Source organism: Bubalus bubalis, chromosome 15, assembly GCF_019923935.1.
Source record: "Bubalus bubalis isolate 160015118507 breed Murrah chromosome 15, NDDB_SH_1, whole genome shotgun sequence".
Taxonomy (NCBI): domain Eukaryota; kingdom Metazoa; phylum Chordata; class Mammalia; order Artiodactyla; family Bovidae; genus Bubalus; species Bubalus bubalis.
In genome coordinates this window covers 17,737,827-17,762,468 of record NC_059171.1, presented here as the reverse complement: position 1 = coordinate 17,762,468, position 24,642 = coordinate 17,737,827, and the positions used below count along the sequence as shown (strand labels likewise).

Here is a 24,642-nt window from a genome sequence, read left to right as displayed (position 1 = left end):
TCTTTTTGTGTGCCTGTACAGCATACATAAAAGCATCCAATATGACCCATACTGTTTACAGTGGTCATGTTGTTAAAATAAGCTTTTAAATCTATGTTCTTGAGAAATGTCAGATGTTATGAGAAATCTCAACATTTATTTATTCAGTGTACACTTATCAAATGCCAATTATGAGCAGGATACAGGATTACATATTGTGGAAAATCATGTTCGAAAAAGCCTCCTACTTTCCTTCCCTCTTTTCACTTTAAGCAAATACCCACTACAACCACCTCAACATTTATAGTCAACCTCAGTTCTCTCTACTGTCTCAAAGCAGGAGGAGGCTTTTGTGCTAAGTTAAAAATGTCCCCAATTCTCTCAGCAACTCACATCAAGAGGTTACGATCCTGCTTCTTATCCTCTGGATCTGGCCTCACCTTGTGACTTGCTCCACCTAGTAGAATGTGGGCAGCAGATTCTATAAGGGCTCTGAGCTTAGGCTCAATAGGTTTTGCAGTCTTTGCTCTCGTTCTCCTGTCTAGGCGAGACTGCTGGAAGGATCACATGGAAGAGAACCCTGGCCAGTGGTCTGAGAAGTACCAAATGTGTGGGCAGGGCCATTATGGACCACTCGGCCCCAGTTGGCCGACCAGGTGACTGCAGCCTCATGAGTGAGCCCTGCTGAGACTAGGAGAAGAACCTCTTAACTAAGTGCACCTAGATTTCTGACCAACACACTTATGAGCTAATAAACTTTCAAATAGAAGTTGTGGGGTGGTTTGTAAATAGCAGTGGATAACTGGGATAATTCCATCCTGGGTCCATCCTTCTACCTGTAATCTGGATGCATTCTTCTTTTCTTCTGGGACCTTATGCCATTAATCACTCTTCCTGTCTTCTGCATCATCAATCTATCTGCTATTTACTCCTTTTCATATATGAACATGCCTAGTTCAGTTCAGTTCAGTTGCTCAATCACGTCCGAATCTTTACGACATGAACCATGAATCACAGCACTCCAGGCCTCCCTGTCCATCACCAACTCCTGGAGTTCACCCAAACACATGTCCATCGAGTCAGTGATGCCATCCAACCATCCCATCCTCTGTCGTCCCCTTCTCCTCCTGCCCTCAATCTTTCCCAGCAACAGGGTCTTTTCAAATGAGTCAGTTCTTTGCATCAGGTGGCCAAAGTATTGGAGTTTCAGCTTCAACATCAGTCCTTCCAATGAACACCCAGGCCTGATCTCCTTTAGGATGGACTGGTTGGATCTCCTTGCAGTCCAAGGGACTCTCAAGAGTCTTCTTCAACACCACAGTTCAAAAGCATCAATTCTTCGGCACTCAGCTTTCTTTATAGTCCAACTCTCACATCCATACATAACCAATGGAAAAACCATAGCCTTGACTAGATGGACTTTTGTTGGCAAAGTAATGTCTCTGCTTTTTAATATGCTGTCTAGGTTGGTCCTAACTTTCCTTCTAAGGAGTAAGCGTCTTTTTATTTCATGGCTGCAGTCACCATCTGCAGTGATTCGGGAACCCAAAAAAATCAAGTCTGACACTGTTTCCACTGTTTCCCCATCTATTTCCCATGAAGTGATGGGACCAGATGCCATGATCTTAGTTTTCTGAATGTTGAGCTTTAAGCCAACTTTTTCACTCTCCTCTTTCACTTTCATCAAGAAGCTTTTAGTTCCTCTTCACTTTCTGCCATAAGGGTGGTGTCATCTGCATATCCGAGGTTATTGATATTCCTCCCGGCAACCTTGATTCCAGCTTGTGCTTCCTCCAGCCCAGGGTTTCTCATGATGTACTCTGCATATAAGTTAAATAAACAGGGTGACAATATACAGCCTTGATGTACTCCTTTCCTTTTTGGAACCAGTCTGTTGTTCCACGTCCAGTTCTCACTGTTGCTTCCTGACCTGCATACAGGTTTCTCAAGAGGCAGGTCAGGTGGTCTGGTATCCCATCTCTTTCAGAATTTTCCACAGTTTATTGTGATCTACACAGTCAAAAACCCTCACCTGACCCTTCAGCTTTCTTGAGCTAACACTCAATCAGGATTAAAAAAAAAATCACGCTCATTTTCCCCACTTCCTCACCTCCCATTCATTTTTCAACCCACTCAATCTGATTTCTATTCCTATCTAGCCACAGAAAATGCTTTCCTTGGGCTATCAATGAACCCCCATTGCCCATACAGTGGTCTCTTCAGTTATTGCTTCACTCAGTCTCCTTAGGGCAATCTGAAGTAGAGAGGGGGGAAAAAAAACAGATTCAAACAAAATGAACAGAACTGCAGGCTCCTGTGATGACTGTGGTTCCAGCTCATGTCTTGACTACAAGAATCTTGACTTGTCAGAGAATCTGAGCTGGAATCACCCAGGTAAACTACTTACTCCTGAAATTTTTGGCTAATAAAACTGAGAAATAATTTTTTATTTACTTAAGTTGCGGGCTAATTGTTAAACAGCAATCTGTAATAATATAGAGTATGGTATGTGTACGTGAGGTGCTACTATAACAGAAGCCTGCGATGTGTGTGTGGGGGGCTGCTTTGGAGCAAGTAAGTGGGCAGAAACCAGAAGAACTTGAAAGTATTAGTGTCTGGGTGTGGATTTCTTTCGAATGCCTGTTTGGAGTTCTCTGAGCTTCCTGGGTCTGTAAATTTCTGTCTTTCACAAAGTCTGGGACATTTTCTGAGATGATTTCTTAATGGCAGGGGGAGTCCTATTCTCTCCTGCCATTCTTTGATTACAGTTATTCATATATTAGACCTTTTGATTGGATGGATTTCTACTGATCCATCTTCAACTGAGGTGTCAGCTGGGCTGAATTCTTTTTTTTGTTTGTTTGTTTTTAATTGGAGGATAATTGCTTTACAATGTCATGTTGGTTTCTGCCACACAAGGGCTGCATTCTTATATAGGCTTGACTTGAGAAGAATCCTCTTCGAAGCTCACTTGGGTAGCTGGCAGAATTTATTCCCTGGTGCATATATGAGGGGGCTTCCTAGATGGCGCTAAGGGTAAAGAACCCACCTGCTAATGCAGGAGATGTAAGAGACCTAAGTTTGATCCCTGGGTCAGAAGATTCCCCTGGAGGAGGGCATGGCAACCCTCTCCAGTATTCTTGCCTGGAGAATCCCATGGACAGAGGACCCTGGCAGGCTACGGTCCACAGGGTCGCATAGAATCAGACTTGACTGAAGTGACTTAGCACGCATGCATGCCTGTCTGTGAGGAGGCATGTGAGGAGGGTTCTGACTTAATGACTAGCACTGGCAGCCACCTGCACATCTCCATGGCTTCTCACTCCTCCCTGCCCCATGGCCCTCTTCATAGGCAGCTATAACATGGTAATTTGCTTCTTTCAGGCCAGCAGGAATGTATGTTATCTCTCTCTCTCTCTCCTGATAAAAGGGTCCAGTACCTCTTTTAGGGCTTTTACCTGATTAAATCAGGCCATCTAGAATTGCCCTGTTTTGATGAACCAAAAGACAACTAACAGATATAGAGAACTAGTAGTGATCACCAATGGGGAAAGGGAAGGGGGAAAGGACTTGATAGAAGTAGGGGGTTAGGAAGTACAAACTACTGTGTATAAAATAAATAAGCAACAAGGACATATTGTATAGCATAGGAAATATAGTCAATTCAAAATTTTGTAATAACTTAAAATGAAGTCTAATCTATAGAAATTTTGAATCACTATGTTGTATGCCTGAAACTAATATATTATAAATCAACTATTTACTTCAATTAAAAAAGAATGTTAAAAATCAAACTAATTTAGGAATTAATTATAGTAAAATCCCTTTTCTGTTGCCACAGTGGCTTTAAAGTATATGCATGATAATTTCAACCTCTGAGTCATCTTGACGTTGGCATCTGTTAATCATCTCTCCCTTGAAATTGAGTAATTCTTTTTTTTTTTTTTTTTTTTTTAAAGATTTTTGAGACCTGTCAAGTAATTCTGCTCTGTGGTGAAGACTCTGAATTCTCTCATAATTCTTCCAGAGTGTTAATATTTCTAATAAGTAATTAACTAGTTTAGAATCAAACTAGTGGTAAAGAACCTGCCTGCCTGTTTAATGCAGGTTAGATGTAACACACACAGGTTTGATCCCTGGGGGGGAAGATCCCCTGGAGGAGGGCATGACAATCCACTCCAGTATTCTCGCCTGGAGAATCCCATCGACAGAGGAGCCTGGCAGGCTGCAGTCCATAGGACTGCACAGAATTGGACATGACTGATGCGACTTGGCACAGCACAAAAACTCTTAAACCTGGGTGAGTGGCAGTGCAGATTAATTCAGTTCTTTAAGGCTTGGGTACAATCTGCTTTCAGTCTGCCCCAAGCATATGTGCTTCAGCAGGAAGCAGATAGGTGGGCCACATTTAAACATATTTCCCTATTCTCTGGATTTCCCTTTCCCAAGATTTTCTCTTCACCCTCTAGTGACCTTGGTTGCCTGAGTTCTTAAGCCTGGTACCTTGGCCCAGAAAGACAGTGGGCCCCCCTTGCATGGCTACAACTGCAGCTGACCTCAAACCAAAGCCACAACCAGTGGGTGAACCACTGTGCAGTTTACTGGCTCAGAGACCCTATTCCTCTCCAAAATCTGTCCGCCTCTGTTCATCTTTAGAGGTAGATGTTTTGTGTTTTGCTCAGAATTCATAGCTGTCATTCACAGGAAGATCAGTCTGTTAGGTATTTATACCAGTATCTGACTTCTATGCTGTCTTGGCTCAGTTACTGTAATCTCTCACTCCTGGGTTATGCAGTGGTGTCCATACAACCGCATGCATTCTCAGCCTCCTCTAGACTGTTTACACAACTGCAGGACAGGAACCTTTCCAAAATGCAACTGTAACCCTGTGATGATTCTACTTAAAACCCTTCGGTAGACAAAAGCTGCCTGTCACATGCAGGCCTATCTCCTCAAAATGCTCTTCAGAACATGACTCCTCCAAATAGCAATGAGGTGGCTCATACTTGTCTGTGAGAAAGTATTGCTAAATATTCAGGAATCTAGTGAGCTGGTTGCTAAATCATTGGTAGCCTAAAATCAGCTATGGTGGGAGTCCTTACCCCATGAAAGTTGGGCAACCCTACAAATTAGTTTTCCCATCACCATCAAAGAGCCAGTTTCCTAGCACACATCTCCTCAGCAAGGCCTGCAGTTTTAATGCCTGTGTTTATTCTGAACAAAACCTGAATTCCCTTGAACCTGACAGGCAGCCTGCCTGCCTGTCTGTTCCCTGGTTCTGCCTCATGTGCACAGCATACAAGGGCCCTCATGGCCTTCACTGACTTTACGGTCTTGCAATTCCACACATGTACTCTACATTGTAGTCAAATCAGTCAAGTGCTACCCTGCCATGTTCCTTCTTGCCTCTGTGGCTTTCACACACTTTGGTTCCTTTACCTGGGAACACCCTTCTCCCACCCCACTTCACTGACCTAGCACTTACTTAAACATGAAAATTCAATATAAATATGACTTCTACCAGGAAGCCTTGGCAGATTTCCCTCCTCATGTTAGGAAACATTTCCTTTGAGTCCCCATTAAGACCTTGTCCATATTCAGAGGCAGGTGATTTTACTTTCTGGTCCTCTTGCTTTTCTTCCTATGGCTGGTATTTTAACTCAGTTATCCATCATGTCTCGCTGTCTGCAACTACTGCCGCAAAATCCTCATAGATAATGATCATGTCTCTAATTTGTTTCCTTTCTGACTCCCTCATCAGACAACATGTTTCTTAGAAGAATGTACACCTTTACAAACACACAATAGGCCATAAGAAATTATTATTTGTTGATTAAAAATCAATGGGATATAATAAGCATCTATGGCACCCCACTCCAGTACTCTTGCCTGGAAAATCCCATGGATGGAGGAGCCTGGTAGGCTGCAGTCCATGGGGTCGCTAGGAGTTGGACATGACTGAGTGACTTCACTTTCACTTTTCATGCATTGGAGAAGGAAATGGCAACCCACTCCAGTGTTCTTGCCTGGAGAATCCCAGGGATGGGGGAGCCTGGTGGGCTGCCGTCTATGGGGTCGCACAGAGTCGGACACGACTGAAGCGACTTAGCAGTAGCAGCAGCAGACAGAAATAATGAGTCAGGTCTTAGATACCAGATAATTTGGGTATATTTAATAGATGATGGTTGTAAAGGTTTTTGGACAAGAAAGTATCAAAACATCATTTAGGAAACTTACTTGAATTGTAGTTTGCAAGGTAGACTTAAGTGGGGCAAAGATGTAACTAAGGGAATAATTGAAAAAAACTATTTCAATACTTCGCAGAGAACCATTCTTGATATAGTATTATACTTGCCACTGTTCTAATTAGCTTTTGAAATTCCTCTGTCTATATATAAATATTTTCAGAGTTTTTACTTCTTTCTGACTTAATAATCTGTATTCTTTATTTTAAAAAGTTGAGAAGTATATAAAAATGTAATACATTGGAAAAAATATCACCTTAAAAAATATACCATTCAGAGGCAACATTTTGACATATCTCGTTTCAGTATTTTTCTATGCATTTATACTTAAATGGTTAAGATCATATTGTATGTACAGAGTTTTATATTTTGCTTTTCTGACTGATATAATATGATAAGCTCCAATACTTTGGCCACCTGAAGCAAAGAGTTGACCCACTGGAAAAGACCCTGATGATGGGAAAGATTGAGGGCAGGAGGAGAAGGGGATGACAGAGGACTAGATGGGTGGATGGCATCACCGACTCAATGGACATGAGTTTGAGCAAGCTCCAGGAGATAGTGAAGGACAGGGAGGCCTGGTGTGCTTCAGTCCACGGGGTCACAAAGAGTTATCAACATGGCTGAGCAACTGACCAATGATATGGTAGCACTTCCCTTCCTATGTAAGAATGTAAAGGTCCCATAATAGTTCATCTCATAGGTATACCAGATTTCTCTTATCTATTTCTTTAAAACTGAGCTTTTGATGTTTAAAATTTGATAGTATGAATAAAATTATGATAAACATTTTTGTGTACACACCTTTGTATTAATTTGGACTGCTCCCTGAGAGTTGATCACTAGTAAGAGAATTACTAGGTCAAAGGCTATGATCATTTTAATAGCTATGATGCTTTTTATCAAATTGCTTTCTAGAAAGGAAATATCAATCCCATTTGTACCTTCTGGGTGTAAAAATGTCTTTTCCTTTGCCCTTTCTAACAAACTCTCATATGCATACCATGTTCCATATAATAGCAGAGGCCAGCACTTGAAAATTGATCAGTGAGAACAGTTTGCCAACATAGAATATTCACCTGCCTCCCTCGTTCAGTTCAGTTCAGTCGCTCAGTCACGTCCAACTCTTTGCAACCCCATGGACTGCAGCACACCAGGCCTCCCTGTCCATCACCAACTGCTGGAGCTTGCTCAAATTCATGTCCATCAAGTTGGCGATGCCATCCAGCCATCTCATCCTCTGTCACCCCCTTCTCCTCCTGCCCTCAATCTTTCCCAGCCTCCCTAAGTCTGGTTTTAAATTTTAAAAATTGTGACAGTTGCAACAAGAACGTGCTCATTCTTTAGATATATGTGTACACATACACTATATAAAGGGATATAGAGAGAGTGGGAACTGAATAAGAAATCACAATCTAATAAAACTGACAGCTGACTGGAATTACCATAAGATAGCTAGACAGTCAAAAACCCATTATTTTTTCTTTAGACAAGAGGAAAAATGATCAGATCTCACTTTTAAATATTTTCACATCTGAAAAAAGAACAGCAGAACTTTCTGTCTCTATGGGCAAGAACAAGAACAATACAAATATTTTACTATTATGTGGCATGCTGCAGTCTATGGGGTCTCAGAGTTGGACATGACTTAGGGACTCAAGAACACTGTTATGTGGTAAGCACAGGTTGATTTTATGTGTTAGATTTAATATATTACCCGTCATTTCATAATTTCTGAAACATGTTACCAAGTTTTCAAGTGATGGGAATATCATTTACAGCAGAGCAAAGACAATTTCCTGTCAAATCTTTAGTCTACTGTATTTTGTCAACTGAGAGACCCGAAAGCAGGGGTTGACAAATAAGGCATGACTTCTGGGTCATTTGGTGCACTGCCTATTTCTATAAAGCCAGTGAGTTAGCAGTGTCTTTAACATTTTCAGATAGTTGAAAAAAAGAAGAAAAATACCACTTTGTGTGCAAATTATTGGAATTCAAATTTTCTTCTCTATAAATAAGGTCTTATTGGCACACAGTCACACTCATTTGTTATGGCTGCTTTTGTGCAAAGCTGAATGGCTATGAGAGAGGCTCTAAGGCCCTGAAAGCCTAAAACAGTCACTGTCTGGCCCTACTCAAAAAAGTCTGCCAAACTCTGCCTGAAACTAATGTCTGATTTATGTTTTCTTTCCTAAATCTGATTACTTTGATGAGTTATTTCCCAGATGCTCTGCCGCTCTTCCAAATTGACTCTTGTTGCCTTTCTCATTTTTAACTATCTGCCATTTTCACAAGATGATAAAACTTCCTACTACATCCATTTGGAGCAATCTTTTATTTTCTATAGCTCTGTCTGGAGCCTATTTTCACCTTGACTGATGGTTTGGTTACCAAATTAAGTCATTGGTAGTTGGAATTCTGTAAACCTAAAAAAAAAAAAAAAAAAAGCACAATCTATAAATTGTGCGTGTTTTAAGGGTAAAGCAAATGTAATTCCTTACATACAAGCTAGAGGCATTCTTGTTTCAAGCAGTTTAATTAGGCAACAGTGCTCTCTCTTTACCAGAACAGGAAGTTAACTTGAACAGCCTACACAAAAATCCGACTACGATGGACGTGTCACTGTATCCAGTTTGGTTAAATTAAACAGAGCTCCCCTTGACTCTGAGCTGCACAGACTGTCCATATTCTGGGGAAAGATTCCATAAACTCACACATGCAGTCCTTAGATTCAATTCCATATACTGTGAAGCCCTTCTCTGAAGACCATTCCTTCACTGGTTACTGTTCTTGTCCAACTGAAGTAAAGTCTCCTGGAGTGGGATATTTAAGGGCCCTTTGAGGTGGCATATACGGCTGTGCAGCTGAATATATTCAATTATCCCCTAGGAAATTGTTTTGTTCTTCCTTTGTTTGCTTAGGCAAGCAAATGTTGTAGGATAGCCAGCATTTTCAAGTGATTCTGCCTCAGAGTGTGTGTTAGAAACTATAGGGAGAGTTTACAACTTTTCAACTCTGAAAAGGTTTTTCAGCTTTGGATTTCTGCAATTGGTTGTGTCCTTGTTTTTCCCTATCCCGTTGGGACTTACTGTTGTTAGCAACCTCCTGTGTGGTTCTAAGACATGCTGACCTCTTTGAAACCTTTCCAGGTGTCATTGCTACTTTCTTGATCTCTGCAATATAAGCTACATTGTTTAGTGGAGTTAAGTTCTCTGAACTTTAGAAATCCTCCCTGAGACTATGAATTGACTAACACCCAAGGTAGCATAAACATGCAGACACAAATGTTCCTAAAACCAAGCCTGCTGGGCAGTGCAGGATATGACTTGGAGTCTGGAAAAAGGGAACAGTTTGCTTACTTGTGTGTCTGTGACTACCTCCAGGTGCAGTCTGAAGCTAAGTGGCTAGTTTTTCTGATCCTCGGATGTAACCTCTCATTAGAACACAGCAGAACCTGTAACTATGGACGTAAGGAATTCCATGAAGACCCCTGGGCCCATTAAGACCTCACTGGCTTCAAAGAGTCCTAAAACACACTTCCTTCAGCATACGTAGCTGTACTAAAAGGGACACCTTTTATGAATATGATCTAAGTTTTAGTCTCAAGATTATGATGACTATAGCTCATCTTAACATTTGTATCCAGAAGATGCAGTTACAAATTAAAAAGAGAAAAAAGTTTAATAGATACCTGTCTTATGTTTCCAGTTTGTCACTAAAGGGTTCTTATTGTTTTTTGTTCTTAAATCTCTGCAAGGGTTCATATTGTACTAAGAATGCCATGATACCCTAGCTTTAAATGTGGAGTATTATAGCAGCGATTTCTCAGCCCTTCTCTTAAACCCTCACAGTTTGGCTCTTCTAGCAGACAAATCCTGCTGCCAAAACCTAGGAGAGTTTAACAATGTTGTGGAAATAATAGTATATTGAAAATGAAAAGACATGGGATTCAGTCCCAACTCTACCACCATCTTAGCTTAACATTTCTGTATCCTTATCTATAAAATGTTCATAATAAAAATACAAATCACACAGGGATACTATGAAAATAAGACTAGTAATAAATACAAAAAGACCTTGAAAAAGTACAGAAGAGTTTAAATATGAAAGGTATAGTATGGCAGTGGTCGGTCATTCTTCTTTCCTGTTCATGTCCTTTCCATTCAGAAACTGTACATCTACAACATGAAGACACCTGTTCCTCCACACCCCTGAGCCCACTGTTCTTAGCATCATCCTTCCCATCCTGGCGCCAGTATCCAGAGAATCTTGAGTCAGGGAGGGTCATGATAGTCTATGCAGCTTAAAATGACTTTTCAGGAAAATGAGCTTTATCTTTTGCTTCGGCTGAGGCCTGCAGCTTACATGTATTAATGGGTGAAGTGGCTACAGGTACAATGTATGACCGCACATTAACGCACCTTCTCAGAGGTTTCTTTCCTGTCACTACCAGTTCATTTCTGGGAATGCAATGATCATAGAAGCCTTTTGAAGGTCTACACGGCTAAACAAGTCTTAACATGGATTGTCTCTGGGTGGTTGGGATTATAGGTTGTCTTTTCTCTCTCTCTCTCTTTTGGTTTATATATCTGGTCTATATTCTTACTTTTGCAATTAACAGGAAAAAATAACTGTTTAATTTTTAAATGAAACAACTGACCAAGTGTCCTTTAATGATGTTACAAGGAGCAAACAACCAAACAACTTAAAAACTCTCTAACATGGACATTTCTCAAAAGGAGAATTAGAAAAATAAGGGCATGTCATTCATTCTAAAAATACAAGTGCAATATCATACCATAATAAGAGTTCTGAAAGAACTCTTATTAAAAAAGGATATATGGTGTTTTACCATCCTGTTAGATCAACCAGAATTAAATACATAGACTTAAGAAGAATTTTACTGTATCTACTTTGCCAAATTTGATACTAATAGTGTGGCAATATGATTTAAAAAAAAAAAAAAAAGCAAGTAAGAAATCAGAATCTAGCTACTGGAAAAAAAAAACAGCAAGAGGGAGCCTGAGGATATAACATATCCTAAAGCTGGTCTATAGACCAGATGGGAAAACTTGTTCTCTAATCTAATGACTTTCTTTTAATCATAAGCAGACAGTAGTTTCCTTATTACCCAGGGTTTTAGAAATACATTATTCTTGAGAGTACTTCTTAGGATTTCTTTTACTCATTTAAGACCACATCTTTGTATTTAATTCGTCCTCAGTTATCCCTGCAGGGCACATCCCTCTAATTATTCCCATCTAAAGTGACAGGAAAATGGAATTACACTCCTTGGAAAACAGACATCCCTTGGTACATCTTTTCTCAGCGCTCCCCTGGGTACAGTCTGTCACTGCCGTCACTCTGTCGCGGACCGTGAGCTGTCCTTGGAGGGTGAGGACTAAGACTTTTTTACCTTTCAATCTCCAGTGCCTATACATGACTGGCACGAACTATACACACAGTAAGAATCCGAATACACAAATGGAAAATAACTCCCGATATACAATGTTTACAGTACATCAAGCACTCTTTTAGCGCCTTTTATGTATTAACTTACTCAGACCTCACAATCCTATGAATCAGGTACTATTATTAGCCCCAATTTACATATAAGAAAACTGAAGCACGAAAGCAAAGAGAGGTACTCCAGAGCCAGGAGCCAAGTCTCCATACCCTGGCTTTGGAGTTCAACATCTCTGCCACCACACTACCCTCCGCAGTGCCCACGTGAACACGAGAATGCCCACTTCAAGAGGAGCATGGGTACGCTGTGCTCCCATCTCTAAACATTTCTGGGTTTCTGTCAGATGGATCTATATATACTATGTGGCCGCTTGGGAGACTTAAAAAGGGAAATAACTGGACACAGGCATACAAATGCAGAAGAAAGGCATCCCCAACCTTAACAATTGCTGTGTTTGTAAGGCTGTTTCTCAAGTACCTGTGGGGATTTGTGAGAGCGCCAGCTGTACTGGTGACTGCAGAGACTGGCCAGCAGGATATTTTCATCAGTATCCACCTGGCCAAACCGCAGTGTCTCCTGTGTGTCATTACAGATCACAAAATGGCTGAAGACCAACTCCTCTACCTCAGGGCATTTGTTCTGAAAGAAAAAGAATACGAAAGCCAACATGCATCAGATTAATTGCAAGATGTTTGGCAGCTGTCTGCCCAGTGGCGATTGTTACAACACAGAAATACTAAAAGATCTGTTGTCATTAGCTCTGGTATACAAAGTATTCTGTACTTCCAGGATAAGCACCAAAAAATACCTTAAAGAGACCTTAAATGTTCCAAGAATATGTTTTGATTTATATTCCTACAAAATAAATCATATACACAGAAGAGGAAAAAGAACAATGAGATCCCTCAAACGTTTAATGTTTTAAAATGAATTAACATGCTACAAAGAATGCTGTACTGGGTAGTGCACGTTTCTGAGCATAGTACCAGAGGCTAGAATTACCATGTTCCCGGCCTTCTAAACTTGACAATCAAGACCAATTACCAAAGCCACAGTTTGTACCCTACAGAAAGCAAGGATCATTTAGGTAATACATCCCCAGTTCCCTTAAGGGGGAGGGTGGCGTGTGTCTGTGTGTGTACGTGTCTGTGTGTGTGTGTGTGTGTGTGTGTCCGTGTAAATCTGCTCAGGGAGAGATGTAAATAAAACCATAACTTTCCCTCTATTGTTAACAGGCTGAACACACAAAACAGATCAACTTCAGAGTCTGTGTAGCCAAGCTGCAGTTTTCAAGAGAAAATGTTAGTTGAAAACCAGTTGCTGATGTCTATTTCAGCTAATAATCAATCAGCAAATGTCTTTCATTAATCTACTGAGGCTCAGCAAATTAGTAATATGCTCCTAATGTGTGGATACCTCCTTCTCCACTGGTTGCTGTTACATCAAAGCACTGGCTGAGTCATAGAGCATTTCTGTGTTTACTCTTTTTATCACCCTGACTAGGTTATGGCTTAAAAACAATAAACATACCTTTGGTAAACAGAATAGCTAAATAAATGGCTAACTTGAGAATGCAAGAAAAAAATCTTAATTAGCCAATGATTTTTCAGATAATGGGAGGTAATATGTTGCTGATAGGGCTTCCCTGTGGCTCAGATGGTAAAGAATCTTCCTGCAATGCAGGAGACCTGGGTTTGATCCCTGAGCCGATTTCTCCAATTGGCCTCTATTTCCTGGTTGTGGCTCTAAATAATGTAACAAAGCCACACTCCATCATTTGCCATTTTACTAAGAGGAGGGAGAGTAAAAAGGGCTATATCATCATGAGCATGGAGATTTAAGTGACTATGTGGCCTGAAGCCTAGGAGTCTATGGATGAATGTACTGGAATCCAGCCTGGACCAAGACCTGATCTAGAACCTTAGAAGAACAGTTATCCTGGGAGGTACAAGCCCCTCCTAATCAACCAGAAGGCCCCCCAAGTGTGCAGGCAGAGCTCCACAGCTGCAGTGAGTGAAGAGGCCTTGAAATACTTCATTCTTCTAGAGACATCCTTGAGGGACTTCTAAGCGCTCACTCTATCATCTGTATCTGTCTATTCTCATCAACCCTCTCTGTTCTCATGGAGTGGAACCTTGCCTGACAACCACACTAATCATAAAGAGTCTCTGGGTAAGTGAGACTGAAGCAGTTATAACCAATAATTACCTGCTGTCTACCCATACTCCTTTTTGCTGTGGCTTTTAATCATGAGCTGTGATTTCAAAACTGGACTGCCGGCGGGTTTCAGGCATTCTGCCCGGTCCGGCCCCCACCGCATCTTGAACCACTCTCCTCTAGACCCCAGCTCCACCAGCCCCTTTCAGCTCCTCCAACACCACAGGCCTCCTCTCAATTCATCCAACACGTCAAACTCCTTCCTGCTTCAGTGCCATTCTATTGCTTGGACCTCTTTTCCTCCTTGCTCAATTAATTTGTTCCGATTCAGTTTTCAGGTTCCTGTCTTCAGGTCATGCTCTCAGAGTAAGCAGCCTCCTGAGATCCTCCCAGATCACCTTAGGTCCACCTATTTTTTTTTTTAATAATATTTATTTTAATTTATTTGACTGGGCAGGGTCTTAGTTGCAGCATGTGGGATCTATTTCCCTGACCAGGGATCGAACCCTGGGCCCCCTGCATTGGGAGCATGGAGCCTTAGCCACTGGACCACCAAGGAAGTCCCAGGTCCACCTATTTTATGCTTGCACAACACTGTATATTTTGCCTTAACCGTACTGATCCCTGTGCTATGCTTAGTTCAGTTGTGTCTGACTCTTTGTGACCCTATGGACTGTAGCCTGCCAGTCTCCTCAGTCCTTGGGATTCTCCAGGCAAGAATACTGGAGTGGGTTGCCATGCCCTCCTCCAGGGAATCTTCCTGATTCAAGTATTGAATGCAAGTCTCCAGCATTGCAGACAGATTCTTTACCATCTGAGCCACCAGGACTGAATGATTACTTGCATGATTTTAGGTCACTGTTGTCTCCATCATTAGACTCTATGCTGCATAAGGGCAGGATCCAGTTCGGTGTTATTTACAACTTCATCTCCTGTTCTCAGTATCATGCGTGACATGTAAGTACTCAACAAACACTTATGAAACAAATAAGTGAGCAAATTTAAAATTATAAATGTAATACAGGTGCCAGTAGAAAGAAAATACAGGAAGCACTGATTTTCTTTTTATAAAAAGTCTCTAATTTTAGACTCAGAGATAACTGCTGTTAACATTCTGGAGAATTCTTTTCCAGCAATTTTTCACTTCTGATATCCTGCTTGTTCCCATTCTGATCTATCCTATCCAATTCTATTTTATGTATCTTTTTTTAAATAGTGAAAATACAGCTTTACTGATGAAACTCAAGAATCAAAAGACCAACTGGATTCCCATTCCCCAGAAAAGGGTTGCTAAGAGGATGCTAAGGAAACGGTTATATGTAAAACAGACCAATCCTATCTTATATATCTTATATATTTAAAGGTTTGTAAACCTTTAATTAAACTGGAGTCACAGTGTATAATTAGTTTGATGAGATTTTTCCATTTAGCATTATATAATCAACAGAAACTGCTCTCCTTGTAAACATTTTTCTCCTTTAGGTCCAAGAGTACAAACATGAAGAAAGGGATATGATTCCAATGTCCCACTTAAGACAGTCAACCTGAGACTGAAATTCAATTTTCTTAATGAATTGGGATCAATTTGCTGGTTAGACAAAGGTTAAGTTACCAGATGGGGACTGAGTAGGAAAAAAATAGTCATATTACTTTCCTCATCTCTAAAACTGACCTTTAATAAATGATGAAGGTTTTGGGGAAAAATGTAAATGAAAGAATACAAGGGGGTTGTTTACATTTTTCTAAAGAATATTGAAAGTCCTGAGGGAACTGTTTCTCTACTGCTCCTTCATCTGTGGGGTTCATTATAAATGTAATAAGTTTAAGCATTTCTTGGAATGCTTAAATTCTAGTGTATTATAAAAAATTGGTACATATTGTATATGACATCATATAAAAGCAAAACCTCAGAATGCTTTTGTAATTAAAAGATGGCTTATTTACATTTAAAATTTGTGAGGGAGTGTTAGGCATTTAAAGAGGGATATTCCTTATGGTCTAAGATAAGACACATGAGCATAATCTTAACTTTTAAATAAAAATCTCTTTTATAATGCTATTTGGTCCAAATGTGGGAATGTGACATAGAAATATAAAGCAAACTGCAAGTGGCATTTTGGGTCCTTAATCTGGTTTCACAAAACATTAATCATTCACAAAAGAGAAAAAAAAAATCTACAGCCAGAGAAATCAGACACTGATGAAGGCTTCTGTTAATCTTGAACTTGTGACCTAAAGGTGAAAGGTCAAATTGTTTCATGCTTCAACTGTCTGGTTCATCCACACTGGATACAAATGACTTGTCTCTGATACAAATCTGATAAAGTATGTGGAGAACTCAAATAACATATCCTGCTTATTAAATTCACATTTCTCATTGGCAATAATTACACTGTATATGAGCATTATATACACAATAAAATCCAAACTTAGGAAGCTAAGTTTCCCTTCTAAAGGGGATAAATCACATTCAGAACATCTTAGAAACAATGAACTTAATAACCCTTCTATAAGACCATTTCAATGTCAAATGTCCTATAATTTCAAAGTACTGCATTTTTGTATTTACTTTAGAATACACAGGGTTAGATGCCTACCACATTAAAACTTGGTGGCAAGTACCCTTGACATGGGAGGAAACAAGAAAATTACAGCAACAATTACAGAAGTATATCCTCTTGTGGCTCATGTTAACATTGCCAAATCCCTGTATAAATCAGAACCAACTATTCATAGAATGTACCTGTCAGCAATATGCTACGTGACATATGGCTCTACTTAATCAAATATACAATTCCATTTTTTTAAAAAAACTCAGAATATTCCTTCAAGGCACTGTGTTAGCCAGTCAGTCATTCACACTCTGATGTGGTTTAAGACATTTAAATATTTATGCACCGTGTTTTATTTATATGTATAGCTGTGTCTAAGAGAATAGTTTTACCCTGGGAGGAAACTGATATTTCTGAGGGCCATTTTGCAGTAGTTGCTACACATGAGTCCTTTTATAATGGTCCTGATACCAAGACAAAAATATCCTGGGTTTAAATGCTCTATCAATGACTCTCTTGTATTCTCTAGGTTTGTTTTTTATTAAATGCATTGTTCAAAATATGACAAAAAACAGAAATTGGAGCCACGGAGGTTTTTTTCACATCACTATTCGAACCAGCTGCAAAGATTTAGATCACACTAGCTCTTATTTTACGCATGTCCTCTGCAACAAGAAAACCATGGAATGCCCTTAAAAAAGAATTTTAAAATATGAAACAGATGTGTTATCTTCTTTCCCTTTGCTATTGTAGTGCCATGTTAGGTAATTAATTCCTTAGTCTTGTATAGGTCTTCATGCATATAAAGAAAAGAGTTCATTCCCATAAAAATTCTTAAGTTAGAGAACTCAGCCTCCCCCCTATCCCACTGTCCCTTCCCCACATGAGGTCAGGGTGGAGTGAAAGACCATTTCTCTTGGGGAGTTAGTCTGCACAAATGCATGTAACATACAAAATGTGGGGAAATGTCTCAGCTTAAATGACAACACGGGCTTTATGAAAATGCAATATTATACTGAAAATCAGTAAGGGAAGCAGAAACGATTTGTTATCCAATCACTAAATCATCGAGCATACTATGATCCAAATACTTTGTGGAATTATATTTATGATAGTAAACACAGGCAGGTTCCCCATTTTAAATGTCATTCAAAACAGACTTATATTCTATCTCTTTTCTAATACAGCTAATTTCTGACAAAAGATAAAAGTAAAACATTACTCATCAATAGTCTTTAGCTGGTTAAAAAATCTAATACTGAGTACTTTTTTTAGTGAATCAAAACAGCAGAATAATAATGGGAGAAAAGCTAAGATTATATCATGCTCACATATTTCCTCTCACTGCCTTTTTGCTTTGAAAGATGAAATGCTTTTATCAGAAAGACTCACACAGGTTCTTCATTTCTGCAATGGCTGCTTAGACAATTTGATACATACCAAGTTGAAGCTTTGGCAAACTAAAGCCATAATACTTGGAAAAAATTTCTGGGAATATGTTACTTTCCACACAGATGTGGTACATTAGTCACAAAAATGTGGGCATGATCTCTGATGCATGTGTAGAGAACCCATATTCTCCAAAGGTTTTAAAAATAACATGCATCGCTTTGCCAAAACAGAAGAGGCCCCAAATATAATGATGCCTGTCAGATTCTTCATTCTCTCACATTTTTGTTTGTGCTTAATTTATTATTAGAAGTGATAACACAGAGTGTCTAGTAAAAGATCACACACGGACAAACTGTAAACTGTTCTAGAATGTGCATACCTGTTGCCAAGCTTGTACTGCAGTGTTGAGAGAATGAACTACATGTTGCCCAAAGTTTACAAATATTGAGTCAATGATGATGGAGCAATCAATCAGCTTTTCTACTGCATTGCTGGAAATTGCAGTCTGTCCAAAGATGCTGAAGGGTTTCACCAAGCTTTGCATTGTCACATTTCTGCACTCTAGAAGTTTACAGTCTGCTTGAGCTGAGAACTGGATCTCCTGACAGACAGAACTATTGTTCCACTGTCGAAGATACATGTGTGGTTCTTTGAAGGAAATAACCATGTATTCTAGTTCAGATGGCACATTTTTATCAGAAATAAATGGCTGTAGGTATTTTGGTGGAGCTGTTGAGAAAAACAAACAAGAAATACAGCAGTTGAGATGAGCCAACACTTTATGGAAATATAGAGATGACATTTAAATTACTCACTTCTTGGTTATTGAATGCAATAGTTGCTGGTTAATAAATTCAAACATTCTCTTGAAGATGATATAACATTTGAATTACCATTTGGCATTTGTAAACAACACTTTTGTTCAAAAAGACAAAACAAAAAAAATAAATTAAAAAAAAAAAGGAAAAACAAACCAACAAAAATAAAGTAACAAACAAAACTGATAAAAAAAAAGCTTTGTTCAACAGCAGGTCTTTTTCCAAAAGTTACACTTGCAGATAAAAATAAAATGAAGAGGAGGTAAATATTTAAGGCGTGTTTCACAAAAGTGCTCTGTATCTACCCACCAAATCTGAAAACCAAAAACATGACCCAGAATTAGAAAATACAGGTTAAGCTCCATTTTTGCTGAAAAGGCAAGATGCTTAACAGCAGCTGTGTTTAGTTTTAATCTGATTTTTTTTTCCTTTTTCCATTACATGTAGGTTGAAAACCTAATACCAGAATCAAAATGTATTAAGGAGAAAAGATTTCGTACAGACTTTTAGGAATAATTATTCATGAACATGAGCAAATTTGTAAAAGGTCACTTTTGATATGTGGAAAAACTTACTCTTCTACCTTATAAACTTGTAAAAATGCTAGTCCTTTAAAATATTGGAGAATTTGTCCATTTTTGGTGGAAGGTATTCATACTTATCAAGATAAAGTAGTATCAAGTACTTTTGGAAACTATTTGCCATTAATGTAATGGCTCAGAATATAAAACAAAAACAGATGTACTTCTTTCAAAAAATTCATAATTGGAGTAATAGTAAAAACCTGCAATTTTTGTAACTTCCTTGAAAATTCTCATTAGGAAGTGCACTAAATCATAGCAATTCAATATAACTGGTAACCTATATAATAAGTAAATGAGATGGTTCAAACATAACAGGGACAATTATTATATGAAATAAAAAAACTTCAGAGTAACTTTGCTGGTGCTCATTGTTGAAGGAAATAAGTGCTGCTTCTAAAAATGTCCTCTTTCCCCATGTGAGTGGTGGTCATTTGGGAAGTAGTTTTGTATAGGGACAAAACAGTAAGTATTAAGTGGATGTTATTCTGATGCTAAAATAAAGAGTACCTGTGCCAAGCTGGTCAAGGTGATGACAAAGATGGAACTCCAGGTGAGCAAACTGGAAGGAAATGCAAAGAGATGGGACAAACCACGGGGTAAAGCAGGAGTCAACTCTGGTACAGGCAGCCAGAGCTGTTGGGGTTACAAGCTGGTCACAAGTGCTTTGAGAACCAGATTCACTTGCAGAGCTGTGGGAAATAATAAAAGTTCAGTAACCTAAAATTTCCAACATCATATAAATGAAACATCTTTATATAAGCGTTTTGAAAAGCTAGCTCCCATAATCCTCTAGTCAGTATATTATCAAATCTTCCATATTTGTTCACATAATGAGTTTCTTTAAAAAATTAAGTTCTTGTTGATTATTCTCTATGAGCTATTAGCAGAAAAGTTTCATAGGATTACTGAAACCCCAGACCATATTGACCGGCAACTCAATTTTCTTCCATCCACATTTCACATGACTTACGGACAACTTGTTCTCATATTAAAGACCAACACAACTCAGAGTATGACTCTGCTGTTCAAAAGACCAAATGTTTTCAGCATCATAAATCTTTTGTTTTACTTCTCCAGATTGTCCATATCCATATTCCCATATAAGTTAGTCAATACTATTTATTGAATACCCACTGAATACTGTACCAAGCACCATAAAAGTTATGACCATGTTCAGAAGAACCAAGGTCTCATGGACAATTATACTGCATGTATATTGAGTACACATATAATCAATATATGTATTGGGTCCTCTCTTTATTTGTCCATTCCCCTAACACATTTTATACCAGAAAAATTCAATTAAAATAAATAGTGAAGGCATCTGTAGGAGGGAACAAATTTTTTCAAAGTGGCTGCTGGTGTGCGTGGGAAATACGCAGCCTCGTTACCTCGCCTCAGTTTGCTCGTAGAAACATGGAGCTGGGGACTGGGAGATGCCAGGGTGCATTCTGGTAATTGTGGCTCACTGAATAGATGCAGCTCCAGTCCCCCTCACCGTCTTCCACCCTCTTCTTGCCAAATCTGAAATTTGCTTATAGCTGTGGTGGAGCCTGGCTCCCACATCCATGACAAGCTTAGAGAAGAAGCACTGGCTTATAGTGTCCTCGGGAGAGCTATGACAGGAAAAACTAAAGAAATAAATCCTAGGTTTTCAATGAAGTCACAGTCTATCTGGTGGTATAAAATATGTAGACATTTACAAACAGTATAAAATGGAACAACCACCGAGGAGTAGGAAAGTTGGAAGGGCGGCCAGAGCAGAGACCTAAGAGGAACTCAGAATGGTGCGGGGTGGATCACGTGGGGTTCTCAAGAGTGTGAATCTTCAGCTGGGTTTTGAAAGAAGTGGTGAAAAGGCTGGTGAAAAGAAAGCTAGGCTTAGTGAGTGTTTAACTTCAAGGAGTTTACAGTGTGGTGGTATTTACTGCAATGTTATGACTCTGTATGCAAAAATCCATTGTATACAAAGAAAACACAACTCTGGGCCAATATGTTTCTGATGAAATGTTATGCATGAAAATGCAGCTAGGTATACTCTTAACACTTCTATAAACGGGCATACTAATCCAAACAGCTTTCTAGGAATTTATTTGTGGAGTTACAAATAAAGATCTCATTTAAAATAAACAACAAGGCCCCACTGTATATAGCACAGGGAAATATATTTAATATCTTGTAATAACCTATAACAGAAAAGAATATGAAAACATATATATAATACACATTATACAATGTAACTGACTCACTTTCCTATATACCAGAAACGAACATAACACTGTAAATCAACCACTTCACTTTAAAAAAAAAAAAAACACAGGTAAAAAAGATCTCACTGGCAAGGTAAAATTAAAATTTATATTTATTCAAAAAGGCCAAACTGTATTAGTTGTATTAATACATGTGTTTTACCCATATGAACTCTCTCCCTTAAGAAGTTGTTAAAAATAGGGTATAGTGTTAGTCAAAATATTATTAAAAATCCAGGTGAGAGTACTTTGAGATCAGTTCTAAAACTGTAAGCACACAATTTGAGGTGTTTATCTGAAGAATTCTTTTTGCCAACTGCCATTTTTGACACTCTTGATATTTTCCAAAATTTACTTTTCTCTCTCCTGAGAGTGGCAAATACTGTAGTAAGTTGAAAAAGTTGCTAAGGTATCACAGTCTTTATTTATAACAAGTTGATTGACTTTTTACTTTTCCTAAATTAAATGTACAAATCAACGGTTAAAACAATATTTTTAGGTCTTACAGCAACTCCTAACATATATATTCAAGCAGTCAGTACTCTTTCAATCTTGAAATCCTTCTAAAATGTTACTAATCTATATTTAAAAACTTGAGTTATAATAAAATTAAAATGTCTTAAACATAAAATTAATATGGCACATGTAATATGAATATGCTTTATATTTTGAATCAATAAATTTGAGGTTTTTTTATGTTCACCTTAATTTGATCATCACTAATCAGAAAACTAAGATCATCGCATCTGGTCCCATCACCTCATGGGAAACAGATGCGGAACAGTGGAAACAGTGTCAGACTTTATTTTTGGGGGCTCCCAAATCACTGCAGATGGTGATTGCAGCCATGAAATTAAAAGATGCTTACTCCTTGGAAGGAAAGTTATGACCAACCTGGATAGCATATTCAAAAGCAGAGACATTACTTTGCCAACAAAAGTCCGTCTAGTCAAGGCTATGGTTTTTCCAGTGGTCATGTATGGATGTGAGAGTTGGACTGTGAAGAAAGCTGAGTGCCAAAGAATTGATGCTTTTGAACTGTGGTGTTGGAGAAGACTCTTGAGAGTCCCTTGGCCTGCAAGGAGATCCAACCAGTCCATTCTAAAGGAGATCAGTCCTGGGTGTTCTTTGGAAGGAATGATGCTGAAGCTGAAACTCCAGTACTTTGGCCACCTCATGCGAAGAGTTGACTCATTGGAAAAGACTCTGATGCTGGGAGGGATTGGGGGCAGGAGACGAAGGGGATGACAGAGGATGAGATGGCTGGATGGAATCACCGACTCGATGGACATGAGTTTGAATGAACTCCAGGAACTGGTGATGGACAGGGAGGCCTGGTGTGCTGTGATTCATGGGGTCACAAAGAGTCGGACACAACTGAGCAACTGAACTGAACTGAACTGAACTGAACTGAATACACTATAAAGGGCTTCCCAGGTGGCGCTAGTGGTAAAGAACATGCCTGGCAATGCAAGAGACATAAGAGATGCGGGTTTGATCCTGGGTCAGGGTCAGGCAGATCCCCTGGAAATCCAGGGTCAGGAAGATCCCTTGGAGAAGGAAATGGCAACCCACTCCAGTATTCTTGCCTGGAGAATCCCCATGGACAGAGGAGCCTGGTGGGCTGCACTTCATAGGTTCACACAGAATCAGACATGACTGAAGCGACTTAGCACACATGAACGCACATACACTATAAAAGTAGCATCTGTATGGTTACCTCTTACATAAGGATTAAAAATATCTATGTATAATAAAGCTAAACAGTCAAAGATGAGAACAGTGACGGTGCTAGGGACATTTATAGCAGCTTCATTTCCTTAATTATGATGGAGTTTGATCTGATCCAGATATCAAAAGGTAAAACATAACTTATGAGATGTGTAATAATCAGAAATAGAAAAGCAAAAATGGCTCCAAGGAGCAAAACCTCTCAAATAGTAATACACAGAACTCAAGATTTAATAGTTCAAATGATCAATTAGTTCCTAACGAAAATTCTAATTTTTAAAACAAAGGAAATATTCTAAAAAGTAGAAAGTATGGCAGGAGTTTTACATATCCATACCTTCATTTTAGCCAAAGAAACTTATAGGCTGTCCTAGGTGATCCATGGATGGGAATCAATTCCTTTAAACAAGGAGTGTTTTAGTAAGTCTGAATCTTGATTGATCCATAGGCACTGCAGGGACCCAAGCATAATCCTTAAAAATTCACTCCTGGATGTCACTCCAGGTATCCATCAACAATAGCTCTGCAGGTATGATCTGACTTGACTGGAAAAGCCTTGAGCTTTTCTCTGGATCCCTCTGTGGTAATAAGAGTTTTATAATACAGCATAGAGATTAAGCAGAGACTGATGTAAGAAAACCTAGATGAAAATGCTTGAACTGCTACCACTTAAATTGTGCAAGTGAAAGTGCTAGCTGCTCAGTCGTGCAGGAGTCTTTGTGATCCCATGGGCTGTAGTTCACCAGGCTCTTCTGTCCATGTAATTCTCCAGGCAAGAATACTGGAGTGGGTTGTCATTCCTTTCTCCAGGGGATCTTCCCAACCCAGGGATTGAACCTGGGTCTCCCACATTGCAAGCAGATTCTTTACCATCTGAGTCACCAGGGAAGCCCCACCACTTGTATTGTAATCGTAGGCAAATAATTTCACCTTGCTAAATCTCAGTTTTCTTATCTGTAAAGTGAGTATAGTAATTGGACTTGCTTTTTGAGTATTAAAGGAAGTACTACATACAAATTGCTTGGCATACGGTCTATCACTCCATAATAGAAAAAAAAAACCTATCCCCCTTTTCCTGTTTGGCAAATAGGGTACCATACTGGCTACTTAGTTTAATGTTAATTGTTAGTGATTACCCTCAGTTCCCAAGTAAAAGTGAAAATCACTCAGTCCTGTCCAACTCTTTATGACCCCATGGACTATATACTAGAGTGGGTAGCTGTTCCCTTCTCCAGGAGATCTTACCAACCCAGGGATCGAACCCAGGTCTCCCACATTGCAGGCAGATTCTCTACAGCTAAGCCATGAGGGAAACCCAGGAATACTGGAGTGGGTAGCCTACCCCTTCTCGAGAGAACTCATAGTATCATGCTATCATTCATCCCAGCGCAGCACTATTTCTCAACACTGGTTCACCGAAACTCTCTCTTGCCTACTGCAAAAACACTGCCCTGTCCATTCTGGGAGA

The 24,642-nt window shown here is 39.2% G+C and overlaps 1 protein-coding gene across 11 annotated transcripts in view; it reads right to left on the bottom strand.

Annotated features, from left to right (window-relative positions):
- VPS13B (vacuolar protein sorting 13 homolog B) overlaps nt 1-24,642 on the bottom strand; it is an 848,142-nt gene that overhangs the window by 82,472 nt on the left and 741,028 nt on the right. For 10 of the 11 annotated variants that reach the window (XM_044928327.2, XM_025264770.3, XM_025264772.3 and 7 more), the window contains 3 exons: nt 19,702-19,883; nt 18,172-18,521; nt 12,169-12,330 (listed from right to left, as the gene is read on the bottom strand). In XM_044928327.2, coding sequence (XP_044784262.2) covers nt 12,169-12,330; nt 18,172-18,521; nt 19,702-19,883 — 694 coding nt within the window. Of the gene's footprint in view, nt 1-7,501; nt 8,651-12,168; nt 12,331-18,171; nt 18,522-19,701; nt 19,884-24,642 lie in introns of those variants that run through there. The other variant, XM_025264773.3, reaches the window with a different exon arrangement.